At 46.6% G+C, this 15537-nt stretch overlaps 2 protein-coding genes across 7 annotated transcripts in view; one reads left to right on the forward strand and one right to left on the reverse strand.

Annotated features, from left to right (window-relative positions):
* Nucleotides 1-10285, forward strand: part of SPTA1 (spectrin alpha, erythrocytic 1) — a 64507-nt gene extending 54222 nt beyond the window's left edge. For 3 of the 6 annotated variants that reach the window (XM_082703910.1, XM_082703912.1, XM_082703911.1), the window contains exons 43-52: nucleotides 926-1135; nucleotides 2826-3122; nucleotides 4009-4121; nucleotides 5235-5252; nucleotides 5708-5759; nucleotides 6858-7045; nucleotides 7955-8008; nucleotides 8388-8534; nucleotides 9168-9312; nucleotides 9827-10285. In XM_082703910.1, the coding sequence (XP_082560036.1) occupies nucleotides 926-1135; nucleotides 2826-3122; nucleotides 4009-4121; nucleotides 5235-5252; nucleotides 5708-5759; nucleotides 6858-7045; nucleotides 7955-8008; nucleotides 8388-8534; nucleotides 9168-9312; nucleotides 9827-9976 (1374 nt within the window). In that variant the 3' untranslated portion in view covers nucleotides 9977-10285. Of the gene's footprint in view, nucleotides 1-925; nucleotides 1136-2825; nucleotides 3123-4008; nucleotides 4129-5234; nucleotides 5253-5707; nucleotides 5760-6857; nucleotides 7046-7954; nucleotides 8009-8387; nucleotides 8535-9167; nucleotides 9313-9826 lie in introns of all 6 variants that reach the window. The other 3 variants (XR_014304146.1, XR_014304147.1, XR_014304148.1) reach the window with 1 other exon arrangement.
* Nucleotides 10286-13639: 3354 nt separating this feature from the next.
* Nucleotides 13640-14581, reverse strand: OR10Z1 (olfactory receptor family 10 subfamily Z member 1; the record flags this gene model as incomplete). The annotated part of the gene is made up of 1 exon (XM_082703923.1): nucleotides 13640-14581. One exon carries the CDS (start codon nucleotides 14579-14581, stop codon nucleotides 13640-13642), a length of 942 nt encoding a protein of 313 aa, XP_082560049.1.
* Between the last annotated feature and the right edge of the window lie 956 nt (nucleotides 14582-15537).

The following is a 15537-nucleotide window of genomic DNA, read 5'->3' on the forward strand; positions in this document are numbered from 1 at the left end:
ATCTTTGACTCTTTGCGACTGTTTTCTGCTTGGCTTCTGGGACTCCTATCCTATAGAGTTTAGGAACCCATGGGTGCCTCAAGGGGAAAACAGGCAGAATATTGAACCAAATTTTTTCCACCACTGCTCCAGTCCTGGCTGCCTGGTTCCCCAGAAACTGTCTGTTTAGTCCCATGAGATTATCAGGAGCTCTGAGCAGCTGCTTTCCCTCAGTCTCTTGACCTATGCAGCTCACGTGTCACAGGGAAGGGTGACAGAGACTATTACTCTGATTTTACTACTATTTTGCCTTTCTAGAGTTTTGATTCCTGGAAGTCTAGTGACCTTAGCTGTGTACCAATCTCGTTCAAACAGCTGATGTGTTGTACTTTTATCCAACAATTAAAGCTGTTCTCAAAGGAAGAATTATTTAAACACAAGCCACCGTGTAAAAGCTGGAAGTATAGTGTCTAGAATTTTGTGATTTTGATATCAACACCACACTAAATGTGTAACTGGCCTCTCTAGGGGATCTGTTGTTAGTGTGCATACTTCCAAGATCTCTAGCAGTGCATCGCTACTTCTCAGAACACAAAATCTAACAGGGGATGTAAGAGACTGAGGAAGGATGTGAGCTGTAGGGAGCATTTAGTTTGGACTCCAAAAATGAAGATCATATCATGCTGCAACATTCCTTTATTATTGATTATATAGCTAACCTAAGCTCTGATTATAGAACATGCATCCACCAGAACTTAGCCATAACTCCAGCCACAAATGTTCATGTAGGTCTCTAAGTTATGTTTCCTTTTGCTTGGCCCTCCCTCTAATTCTTTCCTAGACCTTCTCTGGTCCATGATGAACATCTGGTGGAACCCAGGTTTGAATGGTCCCTGGGAACCTACATTGTTTCTCTGTTCACAGCTCCTCTTTGGGTCTTTCCCAGGACACTCTGGATGCCAGCCTGCAGAGTTTCCAGCGAGACAGACTGTCAGAGATAACTGACCTAAAGGACCAACTGGTGGCTGCTCAGCACAGTCAGACCAAAGCTATTGAGCAGCGCCATGACGCTCTGCTGAGGCGCTGGGAACAGCTGCTGGAAGCCTCTGCAGCCCATAAAGAGAAGTTGCTAGAGAAGCAGCTGCCCCTACAGCAGGTAAAAAAAAAAAAAAAAAAAAAAAAAAAAGGCTTTCCTTACATTGTCCTCTAACCAAATGAAAGGAGCACTCAACAAGGGAAACGGGAAACCTGAGTTCTCATCTTGTGTTGCCCTGAGCTGGGAGACCTTGTATATGTCACTTCACATCTCTCAGCCTTGATTCCTTTATTTGTGAAATATGACTATATTACCATTGTCTCCTGCTGGTCTGTGTTACAACCATTGAGAGAGATCATGGACCTGAGAATGCAGTGCAAGGCACTAAGCTCTCTATAGGCTTATGCGATGACAATGTTCTGTCTACTGGTGGCTGCTAAGGTTCGATGCTGATCATAAAAAATAATCAATAATAAAAGGAAGTCAAGATGCTCAGTGAAATTACCAAGCATTCCTAGACCATAAGAAGTCTTGTACCAGGCAGCAAGTCAGGGTAGGCAGGAAAGGGAATTAAGAAACAAGCACACAGATAAAAATCAGTCAGTATGGACCCTTAACTAATTATTGAAGGGCTTGGTACCTACAGAAATAAGTCCTAAGTGAAAAACTAAATAAACTTATGGGCAACTTTACACACATATATGCGTTCTACATAGAAAGATGTTTTACATATTTATTCTATTTTGCTTAACTTTCAACCTCTGCAAAGAGGTTTGTCATTTGATTTCCTGCTTATAGAATCTTTGTAAAATACAGAGACAATGCATAATATTAAGGAAGTGATACTAGGTACCTTATAGATTTTTGTGTCTTTCCCGTGTAGGGGCCATATCAACTGTTTCTGTATTTTACATTTTACAAAGAGAGTGCCGAAGGGAGTACAGGGTAAGATGTAATGGTCTAACACCTTTGACATCCCTCTTCCATTAGGACCAATTTTCTCCTCCTTAACCTCCATATTTGGGAATGAAAACTCATTTTCACATTTTCCTTAGCTAAATCTCTTGGGAAATACAAACTGCTGACCCTAAGTCTATGGAACATTTTAATCTAAAACCATTTTTGGTCACCTACTGTTTGGAACAATCCATACTATTTCTCTTGTTCAGAAATTCAGACAGTTCAGTCATTCAGAGCATCTGGATAATTCCAGACCGTAACAGAGGGATAAGGGTACAGTTTAGAGGGTAGGAACTGGATTGAGCCCTGAATAAATTTTGGAAAGAAAGCAAGAAAAGGACTTGGTACAGACAAAAAGACACCAGAGAGGTGTTGTCTTCAGAAGAGAGAAAGAAGAAGCCAGCAGAGTGGGAGAGACTGGCCTAGCCCATCAGTGATCTCAGATTGAATGATTCACCCATTCATTCATTTAATGCCTACTTGTACATGTTCGCCATGTGCCAGGAAGAAGGAGGGCACACACTTCAGAATAAGAAACCGTGAAATCTCATCACTGGAAATGGACCTTGCTTCGTTTGGACTCTTGGCGCTAAAACAACTCTAGGAGTCCTTCAGCCTCTTTATTTGTAGATGTTGAAGACTTGACTAGTTTCACATCAGGGGACCAGGACCTGGGCAGTGCCTCAGATGCACCCGTGCACCCACTGATTTCATGTCCTCGGTAGTTTCAGTTCTGCCCTCTTGGAGAGCTGACCCTGAAAATACTTAAATATGGTCTTTTTAATCCTCAGTCTTTTCTCTTGCTGACGGCCTTTATCAGGAAAGATGGAGATGACTTTTTTCTCTGCAGGCTGAGGAGCTGTTCATGGAATTTGCACACAAGGCTTCCGCTTTCAACCACTGGTGTGAGAATGCCGAGGAGGACCTGTCGGAGCCTGTGCACTGTGTCTCCCTGAACGCGGTCCGGCAGCTGCAGAAGGATCATGAGGCCTTTTTGGCCTCCTTGGCCGGGGCCCAATCTGACTTCAACAATCTGCTGGAGCTGGACCAGCAGATTAAGGCCTTAAATGTGCCCTCAAGCCCTTACACGTGGTTAACGATGGAGGTGCTAGAGAAGTTCTGGAAGAACCTGTCTGACATCATCAAGGTAACGGCACACAACAGAGGCTTTCTTTCACGGTGGTGAGCATGACAACCCAATGTATTATACAAGTTGTGGGGGGATCTTTTGAGAAAGAAAGGACACAGTTAATAAGTATGCTGGGTCAGCAGTCACGAATAGGAACTGTCTAAGGAAATGTCAGAAATATGCTCTTGGTGGGTACAACCCTACGCCCCAGCATTCAGACACTCTCATGCCTCTGGCTGTTGAGCAGTGATTCAAGGAAGCAAACACGGCTCCAGGAGGTGGCTCTAAACACGGGGTATGGAAGTTCATGAGGTTCATGTATAAGTTCACAGTCTATAGATTCCCTACAACCTTATTTTATACCTACCTCCAAAGTGCCTTTTTAATGTGTTTATGTATAATTTTATGTGTATAATATTATTGATCATAGAAACTATGGAGAACATTAAAAAGTTTCACAAAGAAAAATGTCACCCAACTACCACCAATTTTATTTTATTTTTTAAAAGATTTTATTTATTTATTTGTCAGAGAGAGACCACAGTGATGGGGTGTGGGGTGGGGCAGCTTGTTTCTACTTTTCCCTTTAGGGCTGTGTTTATGTTCATTTAAATGAAGATTTCACCTAAAAAAAAAAAATGAGAAGAGGACGATTTGCCTTTATTACTAGCTTATTTGTTACTGGGCTTGGTCTTAGTGACACCTGCAACCACTCTCGGGTGTGAGGGGAGCTTCCCGCCCCTTTGCAAGGAGAGGTGGTCGGGAGGAAATACAAGCGCGTAGGTAGCACATGCTTCCGGAAGATGTGTTAGACTGGGGGGAGGGGCGCGTGTAGGAACCAGCTATTTCACTGCAAAGAAAGGTCTTCAATGTTCATGCCACTATTTGTGATTCGGGGTTTTAGGAACGGGAGCAGGAGCTGCAAAGGGAAGAAGCAAGACAGGTCAAGAACTTTGAGATGCGCCAGGAGTTTGAGCAGAACGCCAGCGCCTTCCTTCAGTGGATCTTGGAGACCAGGTGCACAGTGACCCCTGCATCAGCCTGGGGATGAAATACATGCCTGAAGGGAGCGGGAAGGGGTCCTACAGCACTTACGTGGTTCTAAATTCACCATATCCTGTGAGTGCTTCTCAAGTCTGGAACTGATGGTTTTCTAAAGTAATCCTTGCAAAACCAAGAAAAGAGAATGTCATGTCACTGCCCATTGTCCACACGTCCGTATTCTCGCCTAGACACTCTCATTTTTTATTCCTGTTGCCTGTGATTAAGTCTGAAATAACATAGGCCCTTATGTCTGCACTTTACAAAGTGCCTCTATACCCATGGCCTCCCTAACTCTCCCTGCAAACTTGAAAATTGTATAGCGCAGATGTGATTACCTCTGCCTCCAAGTGTGTTAAGAAGTTCCATAGACAAATGGACTCGCTCAAGGTCACATATGTATTTATGGGCACGAGCCTACTGTGAGCACCTGCAGTGAAGCTATCATGCTGCCTGATCACGGAGCCCTGGTGAGAATCAGTGAGATACTCTACGCTAATTGCTTTTATTAGAGGCAGAATGTCTTCTACACGAAAATAGCATTTGTCACATGCTCCGGGGCAAATGACCTGGAAAAGAGGAGACTTGGAAGGTTGTAATACATTAGAATAAATGTCAAACTTGGTGGACCCTATCCAGTAGCTGGGTCAGAAATGGGGACTTTTGAGAGTTGAAGGGGTGGTTTAGACAATCCGTGATATATCCTGTTCCTACGAACCCAACAAAGAAAAACCAGATGGTGAGCAAAAGGAAAACCTGTGTCACAGCTAAAAGTCATGGGGCAGAAGGCAGAGGGAGCACAGCTCATCCTCCTGTGCCTCTGGTTTGGTCCCTCATCCATCCCCCGGCAGCATGTGCCCAGCACTGAGCACATCACCTGAAACCAGAGCTCTTCATCCTAACACAGCAGCTGCACAGAGGCTCTGAGTTCCTCCAAGACGGAGAGACTCCGGGAGCAGTGCGAAACAGGTTCCTATTAGATTTAGAATATTTCATTAATCTAGGGAAAGAAGATCATTGAAGTAATTTGTGTTAATGTGTGATTTCTCTTTTCTCTCATTTGATTCCTGTCCGGACCTCCATGCCCAGGGCTTATTTTCTGGACGGGTCAGTATCTTATGTTATTATGTATGTTTTGTTCTATTCTGTAAAACTAATAATGAGGAGGACTTAGCGCCCAGGCATCTTCGTCATCACCTCCGTCACCATCAGACCCAGAGGGTGCCTGACTGAAGGTGGGGTGGAGAGAGAACGCTGAGTGTCAGACTGTCTGCATCCCACCCGGGGGCGTCTGAACCTCATTAGGTTCAGGGTATGTGTCGAGTAAGAGCCATGAGGAAGGGACGGAAGCCTTGCAGACACGAAGAACAAGAGTAGACCTTCCTTCTCTTCAAATCCATCGAGCAGCTTGCCAGTTGGCAGAACAGTTGTTTCTTGAAAATCTGGTGTGAAAATTCAGTTCAGAGGAGCCGTATAATAGACACAGGAGTAGAGAAACGTAGGGTGTTGGAATTGGTCTGTCTGGGTGAAATACTGACTTCTGATATCTGGTTCACAACTAGGTCTTTGCTCAAAGAAACAGGAACTCTGGAATCCCAGCTGGAAGCAAATAAAGTAAGTAGCATTTGCTTATTAGCTGAGATATGGCCAGAATTATGAGGAATGCAAGGGAAACGCTTTAAAGGCAACCCCCGTAGTACTTCTAGGTAAACTCCCCAGGCAGAAGATCAAGAGCCTCGGGGTCTAGTTCCAGCGCTGCCAGCGGCTTGTGTTCTAGCCTCTCACGGCTGCTCCGTGGGCACGGCCTTTGGTTTACCTCAGTAACCTCGACTTCTGTGTCTATACAATGGAGTTCATAATACAGGCGTCACAGTCACTGTGATAATTAAGAAAGAAAACAGGTGCAGAAGCTGTCATCATTGACAATCACTTGATAATATAATTAAATCCAGGTGGTCTCTCAACAGCTGAGTGAAGCAACGGGCTAGAACAGTGTTTCTTAACCGTATTTTCACTTCTGCTCCATCTCAAGGAGAACATTTAATTAATTAAATCTAATTGCTCCCATATGAAAGGCCTTGAATAATGAAGAGTAAGATGCCGTCAGGTAGGACGGATCCCTGGAAGGTCACAAGCCTTTGTACCATGTCGTACACTCAGTATCTCCATCCTCCCTCATCCTCAGAACCCTCCCCTCCTCCCCTGCTCAGGAGAAAGCATGGCCTGGATGCAGGCAGTTGGCATCAGATGTGCCTGGAGGACAGGTACGTCCTGTGGAAGTCTGTCCACGGGGTGGCAGGGGAGCCGGCTGGAGCTAGCCAGTCCCCAGTGCAGATAACTCGAGGCGCAGATCGCTAGGAGCCAGCCATGCAGGTGTCCTGGGAGTACACCTCCTCTCTGCTGCAAGATGTAGCTACTAACCCTTAGATTTATATATTACACATGACCAGAATGACTGAAGTCACATCTCCTAACCTTCCCCCATTGCATAAGCAAGGAACAAATAAGTGTATTTCCTGAGCGGTTCATTTTTTACAGAGGACAGGAAGAGTTCCGAGAATAATTAAAAAAAAAAAAAAAAAGAAAGAAAGAATGAAAGAAAGAAAAAGAAAACAATTAGAGGAAACTCAAGCTCATTGGCTTCTTCTCTACCATCCCTTGGTTTGAAGCCAGTACCTTGCATGACTGGTCTCTCCTTCTTGGCTTTTCTAGCGGAAGCAGAAGGAGATCCAGGCCATGAAGCGCCAGCTGACCAAGATTGAGGATCTGGGAGACAGCCTGGAGGAGGCACTGGTCCTGGACATCAAGTACAGCACCATCGGGCTGGCCCAACAGTGGGACCAGCTCCACCAGCTGGGGATGAGGATGCAGCACAACCTGGAACAGCAGATCCAAGCCAAGTACTGCAGACCCATGACAGGGTTGCAGGGTGTGGGTGGGATTAGGTGTTGGAACTTAGCCCCAGGATCTAGAGATCAGGATGTTGAATGAAAGAGCTGCTTCAGAGATAGGACACAAGCTATCTCCAGAATCAAAATTCTCGTTCTCTCTTTTCTGTCCCACAGAATGACTATTTCTTTTTATTTGGGAGTCTATTATGAAACAGGAGACCATGCTCCTATCCCACTGAAGCTACTCATCACCCAGTTCTTAGAGTCCCTTCTCCATCTTAAGTAGTCCCTTCAGGAGACCATCCCTTTTGTAAAGTCCCTCTCAAATGCCTAGAATGCAAGAAATATCCAAGGTGTAGAGCCAGAAGAGCAGAATTCACATGTTTTGTTTTGTTTTCTAAATAAATTAATTACATCAAAGCAGCTTTAGGTCTTGGTAATAATGGCAGCATTATTGTCTAGATCGGAGATTGGCAAACTTTTCCTATAGAGAGACTGACTGATCATAAGTGTGTCAACTGTGGTGAGTCCTGTGGTCTCTGCTGTGACTACTCACTCACTGTCATAGAAAGAACAGGCTATTGACAGCCCACAAATTCATGAGCATGTCCATGTTTCGGTAAAATTCTATTTATGGACACTGAAATTTGAATTTCATGCAATTTTTATGTTTAATGGAACACTTCCTCTTTTGATCATTTCCAACCATGTAAAGAGGTAAAAACCCATTCATAACTCACTAAACTGTACAAAAGCAAGTGGCAGACTAGATTTGGCCCATAGGCTATAGTTTGCCAACCCCTGAATTACATGACCGAGTAGCCTAATACCCACTAGCATCCCTCTCTGTTCCACATGGCATGTCTTTTGCTACTTTTCTGTTTTATTTCTTGGGTTAATGTATGTTTTTCCTTTCAGAGACACCATAGGCGTGAGTGAGGAGACACTAAAGGAGTTTAGCACAACATATAAGTGAGTATAACTTCATAGCTGGTCAGTTCTTTATTTTCCAACCCATTCAAAAGGAATCTCCAAATAAGTAATTTTTTCCCCTCAGTGCTGGTGTAGGATCTTAAATGAAAACCTAGATGTCTTAATTACCTTCATGTCATGGTTTTTAATAGGTCTATGAGATTCCTGGACTTCAGAAAATACATTTCTCCCATGCTCAACATTTTACTGTCTTTGTTCCATTCCTTGGGTTAAAAATAATTCAGAAACAGGGGCAAGCTCCCCATTCCATTCTGATGACCTGTGATGAGTTAAAGCCTCAGCTGACCCAATAAGAACTGTTCTTTTCTGTTCTAACCTGGTTCTCTATTGAACTTGATAAAATGTTTTTGTTCTTCAGACATTTTGATGAGAATCTGACCGGGCGCCTGAGCCACAAAGATTTCCGGTCCTGCTTGAGAGGGCTCAATTACTACCTGCCCATGGTGGAGGAGGATGAACCTGAGCCCAAGTTTGAGAAGTTCTTGGATGTTGTCGATCCTGGGAGGTAAGAAGACCAACAGCCAGACCATCATAGGGATTGGGGTTTGGAGGGACAAGTACAGAGGGTAAAATGATCCAAGAAACACCGTACCAACTCATCACGAGAATAGGAAGACACTATCCTATGTGAGTTGGGCAGGTTTTGATGCCTTGCAGGATTAGCTCAGAAGTTCATGGCACTGACTCCAACTCAGGCACAGCCTCTGTCATTTCCTCAGTCCCTGTTTTCTGCTTGATTTATGAATCTTACCTGGTTCTGAGAATGGACCTTGAGAGAAGAATCCTTCCATGTGTGTAAGGTTGTAAGGAGACCTGCATGATTTGGAGGTCGACTGACAAGAGTGGGGTTGTTGTGCCTGTGGGGATGGAGTACAGTCATGGAGAGATCACACCACTGTTAGGGATGAATTCTTTCTAACGCCAAAGATGACAGAATCTTGAAAATCTTGAAGTGCCTGGGAATGGGTGCTGATGGAGATCCCCAGACTGTGTAGAGAGTCCAGTCAGAGGGCTCTTGTGGGCATGGAGGCTGGGGCTTGGGAAGCGGCATTTACTTTCCTACAAGGGCATGAGGAGTGGGGTCAAAGTAGAAGTCGCAGCCCACGGTCTCAGAGTGAGGAAACCATTTCTCCCATAGGAAGGGCTATGTCTCCCTGGAGGACTACACCTCATTCCTGATCGACAAGGAGTCCGAGAACATCAAGTCCAGTGATGAAATTGAGAATGCTTTCCAAGCCCTGGCAGAAGGCAAGGCCTATATTACCAAAGAGGACATGAAGCAGGTCAGATTCCAGTTGCGTCCACTGTCACTGAACTTGTCTTGGGCCTGGCGGCCCACTGTTGGCAACTACCCTCCCCTACACATCTTGTTGTTGTTGCTCGAACATTGTCCTGCATAAGTGACCATTTGCTTCTCTCACCATTTCATTTTGCTTTGGCCCAGCTTGAAAATTAAAGTCATTCTCTAATGACCGTAAGGGTCGATTCCAATTCTGAAACTCAATTTTTAAGGCTATTTCTTTTCCCACTTCTTGAATAACCTAAATTTAGGGAATGGGATGAAGTGTGTAGACCAAGTGAGATAGGACTCCTCAGGTAAGGGCTAAGTCGAGAAGACGAGCTGGAGGTATGCGTTAGAAATGAGAGACCTCTGCGAAGGTCTGTGATGGGAACCGGGCAGGCTGCCGCTCCCCCGTCTCTCTGTCCCCTGGGTCCCAGGTTCGGGGTATGTTGCCAGCTCCAAGGAGCCAGCTGTTTTTAATCCCTATGGCTGTATCTCTTTCTGCTTTTTTTCAGGCCCTAACCCCAGAACAAGTGCAGTTCTGTGCCTCACATATGCAGCAGTATGTGGACCCACGAGGCAAAAGCCATCTTGCCGGCTATGACTATGTGGGTTTCACCAATTCCTTCTTTGGAAACGGAGAAGCAGCTTTTCCTGAATCATAGCAAATCTTGGTGTGGTGGGAAGTACTGGGGGAGGAAGGGACAGCAGGTATGGGGGAGGAGGGAGACCGTCTTGTGTGTGTGGGTGTGTGTGTATTTATTACACTTATTAGAACACCTGGACACGTATCAGGCTTGGGGAATAGAAGGCATTCCCAGAGCTGGGGGAGAGGACGCATCACAGCCTCATTTTGTATGCAACCTGTCACTACTCTGGGGACAAGCTCTCCATTTTTTCTTCGTTGGATTCTACACATCTGTATTCCTTTGTTTTGTTTTGATTTTGAAATAAAACATTTCCTTTAAAAAAAAGTTCATTTTTTAAAGTATTTCTTTTTAATAGGGCACTGTGAAATCAAATGTTACTGACACATGTGAACATCTGTATTTATGAGAAATAATTGTTCTCTAGAGGTAGAAAGCTAGTCACACCACAAACAAAAGTCATGGCGGAATGAATAAAGTCTAGGAATCACATCTGTAACTCACAAATGGTTTCTCTTGAGGTTTGGAATGCATATAAATTCTTACATTTGAAAATATATCATTTGAAAAGATATCTGATGATCTGGATATCTATGGAAGAGGAAGAAGACCAACGCTTGTGTTCTTCTCAACCTGCCCTTTCTCCATACTTCTGCATTAGAGAGGACATCATTAATCTCAGAACGACGAGGCTGTGGCTGGGCAGAGCTTTTTTGCCCTCCGTGGCCCCACACTCATGCTTACATTTTAATGTGATGAAAAGAAAGTTTTGATTGACTTCTGCCTCCTATTAGACTAAGAGTTAGATTTACAAAATGAGGAATTAAGAAAAAAACAAACAAACAAGAAAAGGGAGTGCTGTCTCCAAAGAGTGTTCAGGCCAATGCCAACATTCTGTCTGGATTTGTAAAAGTCGACAGTGTTGTTTGCCAGTGAGAATCCTTCCATCACATCTCTGCCTTGTGTGAGACTACTAGTATCCTGCACTGCCTTCACCACCAGCCCATGAATATTGACACCTGACTACCACTTTGTCTCAATCTCATCCTTTGCACAAAAGGTAGTCCTTCCTCAGTCAGGGACAAATTCTTTCAGGAACCATTCAAACGAATTTTGGTTAAATCTAAAATGCTGTCTCTGTTGCTAATAATGTATAAGTGCCTTTTACTGATTTTTGCTTCAACAGTTGGATCCTATCGAACATGACCATTGAAAGTATTTTTTAAAAACTTGGTTATGAATTACCAAGAATGGTTGCATTTGAAAAAAAAAACACATCAAAAATTAGTGTCATTGATATCACATTTACCAAGAAGTACGGGGACTCCAACAAATTGTGCTTGTAATAACCAAGGCAAGGTGAATATGGTTGTGTTCTCCTCCCAACCCCCACCAAGTATCTGCAAGACCTAAATCAGATTATTAAGCATGTGATAGGTGAATAAATGCTCTTTATGGCTAAGGGCTGTTAACATCTTATGAAAGAGATTGAATAGTATAAAGTCCAGAGAAGATAATATTTGTCTGAAGAACCAACGAAATGCCTTAAGAAGATGACACCGTTGGCGTCAAATACAGCTCCCTCTGAAGTCAGATCCTGACCACCTAGGCACGCAAGCAGAAATGGAAATGCAGAAGCAGTATATGTAACTTGGTTAGGTCTATAAATACTCAACTTCTAACAATTAGCACTTTTATCAAATGTTCCTTGTGATTTGTGATTAAGCTCCTCCCGGTACTCATCTTCCCTTGACCTTCTGTTCACTTACTTTAAACTGGAGCCCCTGACTTATTCTTACTAATTCTTTTCCTTTACAATCTATAGATTGGAGCCTGTGTTTAAGCCCCCGCCCTATAGCTACATCCCTGAGTTTTTTTGTGATCCCTACTGCTTGAGACCCAGGCCCTTTCTGCCATCTGACTGACTCTCCTACCTCTCTCCAACCTGTTCTCTTCTCTGGGCTCTGGCTTCCTTTCTCCCAAATTCAGTTTCCATGAAGTTCTAACTAGAGGCTATGATTCTTCCCTGAGGGCATGGAAAAAAGATTGATTCCTATTTGAGAAAAATGCCCCCTTAATGTAAGTTCTCTCTCTCAAATCATGCCCCAGTGCTCCCTCATTGCTGAATTATGCGAATCCTGCATTTTCAAAATCTCTCCTGTTTGTCATTTTCTTCATCTTCCTGCCCCACTCTCCATGTTCTGGTCCCCAGGTCTTTGCTTAGGATGACGGCAGTGGATTCCTTACTGATCCCTGCCTCTGTTCCCTCCCTGCCGGGCTCTGTCATCCTCTCTGCAGCTGGATTAATCTTCCGAAATCGGTTCCCAGATGCCACTCTAATCTCTGCTCAGAGGCTTACTTTCCCTGATGAAGGGATCAAGTCTGAGGCAAGGTATTAAACCTCCTGTCTGCAAAGAAGTCTTCACCCAAACTAACTTAGCATCGTTTGGGACACAGTTTCAGTGAGTGGAGAGCTCACTACACTCTGAAGCAGGCCTAGACTGCCTCTTGCCACAAAGCTTCAGTTACTCTATTCCCTCTTTTGGAATATACTCTCTTCCCACTTAATTGCAGTCAAGACTTACCCACCTGTTAGGAACACATTCGAGTACTACCTTAGACATGAAGCCTCTGATTCTCCATGCAATTAACCTCTCCCTAAACTAAAAGCCAATATCACTCTGCTTAGCACATTCACAGTAAACTCAGCTCACATCTATTGGAAGATCATTATGATCCAGGTCTGGTGCTAAATTCTTTGCATGCATAGTCCTGTTCAGTAATCAATGCAAAACTGCAAGGTTACAGCCATTTTACAGACGAGGACATGGGGGCAGAGACCTAGCATGACACCATAAGTTATAGGGCCTGACAGCCGTGTGGCTTCATTACCCTTTCATTGGTCCCTAAGCACACTGGGGCCGAGCACCGTATATTGCAGGCGGGAAGTGAACACGTCCCCAGCAGATCCCACAGGGCGGTATCCATGCTAGGGAGGGAGACAAGCGAGGAGGTCCTCAACACCCAAGATTATGAGGCCGTCACGGAGCTTTGACGAGTATCAAAGAAAACAGGAGATCTACGTCTTCTCTGAGATACAATCTACCAACTGGGAAAGCCAATGACAAGGAAGAGCACAAAGTGACAGTGATACAAAAATAATAATAAAGGGGAAAGAACCCCACGGGGAGAGAAAACAGCCTACCTTTTCACTTAACAGAGCATTTAAGCTACTCATTCAAACAGATTCCCACCAAGTTTCAGATCTTGGAAGATCATCAGAGGTGGGTTGGTTTAATTATGCAGTATTTTAACACTCTGTACCATACCCCTGGATTGGACTCCAGCCAGAGCGGCTCTGAACTCGAGCAGGCCAAACTGCTCTCCACTCGTTCAGTTCAGCTGGGAAATTCTTAAGGAGCTGGACTTCTGCAGTGATGGTGAGAAAGTGCGAGTTCAGATTCCGAGCTCAGTGCGAGTTAAACACAGTGAACTGAGCGGGTTCCCTGCTCCATGTTCCCCAGCAGCCCTGGGCAAGTGCAGGCAGCAGGACAGGGCTCTCCCAGAGGGTTGCAGGGGAAGGACGGCTTTGATCGGGGACCCTGAGCATCTGGCCCATTTTCCTGGGTTCCTGGTCTCAGTCCAGCCTGCGCAGAAGAGACGGTGCCGCTGGGGGAGCCTTCATCCTCTACGAAGCAGTGTCCCTCGGAAGGCGCTTCTCAGGGCCGTCTGCACAGCCCTATTCCTCAGACTGTAAACGATCGGGTTGAGGAGGGGGGTCACCACGGTGTAGGTGACCGCGATGAGCTGGTCCCGCTCCAGGGAGTAGCTGGCTTTGGGCCTCAAGTACATGAAGGAGGCGCAGCCGTAGTGGACGACGACCACCGTGAGGTGTGAGACGCAGGTGGAGAAGGCCTTCTTCCGGCCCTCGGCCGACGAGATCCGCAGGATGGCCGTCAGAATGTGGGCGTAGGAGACGGTGATGAGGGAGAAAGACACGAGGAGGACCAGCAGGCTGAGGATAAGGATGCCCAGTTCACTCGGGCCCGTGTCCCCGCAGGCCAGGCTCAGCACCGGAGGCGTGTCACAGAAAAAATGCTGGATCTCATGGGAGCCGCAGAACGGGAGGCGGAAAATGACTAGTGTCATTCCCAGCCCGAAGAGGTACCCGCTGAGGAAGGAGGTGCCGACCAGCTGGGAGCAGAAGGCAGGGCTCATGCGGCTGGCGTAGTGCAGCGGGACACAGATGGCCACATATCGGTCGAAGCCCATGACCGCCAGAAGGAAGCAGTCGGTGCAGGCCCAGGAAGCAGAGAAGAACATCTGGGTGGCACAGCCCACATAGGAGATGGCCTGGCCCCCCATGACCAGGCTGGACAGCATCCGAGGAATGATGCCCAACGTGTAGCAGGTCTCGGAGAAAGACAGGAAGGAGAGGAAGAGGTACATGGGGGTGTGCAGGTGGCTGTCCAGCCTGATGACCACGATAATGAAGACATTGGCGGTCAGGGTAGCAAGATACAGAAGTAGGAAGAGGGCAAAGAGCAGGAACTGCAGCTCCCCAAAGCTGGAGAAACCCAGGAACACAAAACCCTTCCAGGCGGTTGCATTGACCTGACCCATCCTGAGGGGGCCCTGGTCACCTGTGTGCTGACGCCTTCCGCCTGGCGGGCAGGTGCCTCGTTTCCTTAGAGGGCAGGATGAGGCGGGTTCTCCTTTCTTTGTGCCTGTTGTAACTCAGAAAGGAACCTCTCATTGGGACAGCAACCAGACCTCAGGAAGGGATCCACAGCACCAGACAGATAGATGTACGGACCCGCTCTCACTTGCGTGCAGGTACGTGTCCGTGTGCGAGGACACACAGTGTGCACACACACGCCCACCCACACACACTACACAGAGAGACACGCATGCCACAGGTAAAGCACTCATCCCCAACCACGCCCAGGTCACAGGTCCCAAACCCTGTGCCCCCGTATCCCCCGGTGACCGTGTCCATCATCCACAAGTCCATCAGGCGTGTTCCCAACACCTGCCTTCCGAGACAGCACATCAACACGCAGAAGGTGCACCGGACACTCCGGTTCATACCGACATCCTACAGGCACCCACGTAAGAATACACACGTGGGCACGGACGCACCCTGTTGGAACAGGACGCGCGGCAGCCTGTGGGATATTATTTTCTGGGTCAGGGGACAGAGACGGGACCAGAGAAAAAGTGCCGACTCCTAATCCAACAGTCCAGCCCCCAAACAACGACCACCCTCTGACACCGTGGGCCTCGGTACCCGTGAACACGGAGCTCTGTCCCAGTCCCGTATCTCTGCCGCCCTCCGCGGAGCGTCTTGGGTGCGCGTCCAGGCGAGGCCCTGCGGCGGCTGGGAGACCCGGCAAGGGGAGCCTCCACTCAGCCGACGAGGCTCACGGGGAGGAGAGCAGAGCCCCGCTTCGCAGCAGCCAGGCCCCAGACGCCTCGGCGCCGCCCTGCCTGCAGGGGAACAGCCCCGAGACCCGTCTCAGAGGCTTCTCTGAGCACAAGGGATGCTCCCAGGTGAGCCCGAGACAGCCTCCGCCCCT

The sequence above is a fragment of the Mustela nivalis genome (genome assembly GCF_964662115.1).
Source record: "Mustela nivalis genome assembly, chromosome: 16".
In the NCBI taxonomy this organism is placed as follows: domain Eukaryota; kingdom Metazoa; phylum Chordata; class Mammalia; order Carnivora; family Mustelidae; genus Mustela; species Mustela nivalis.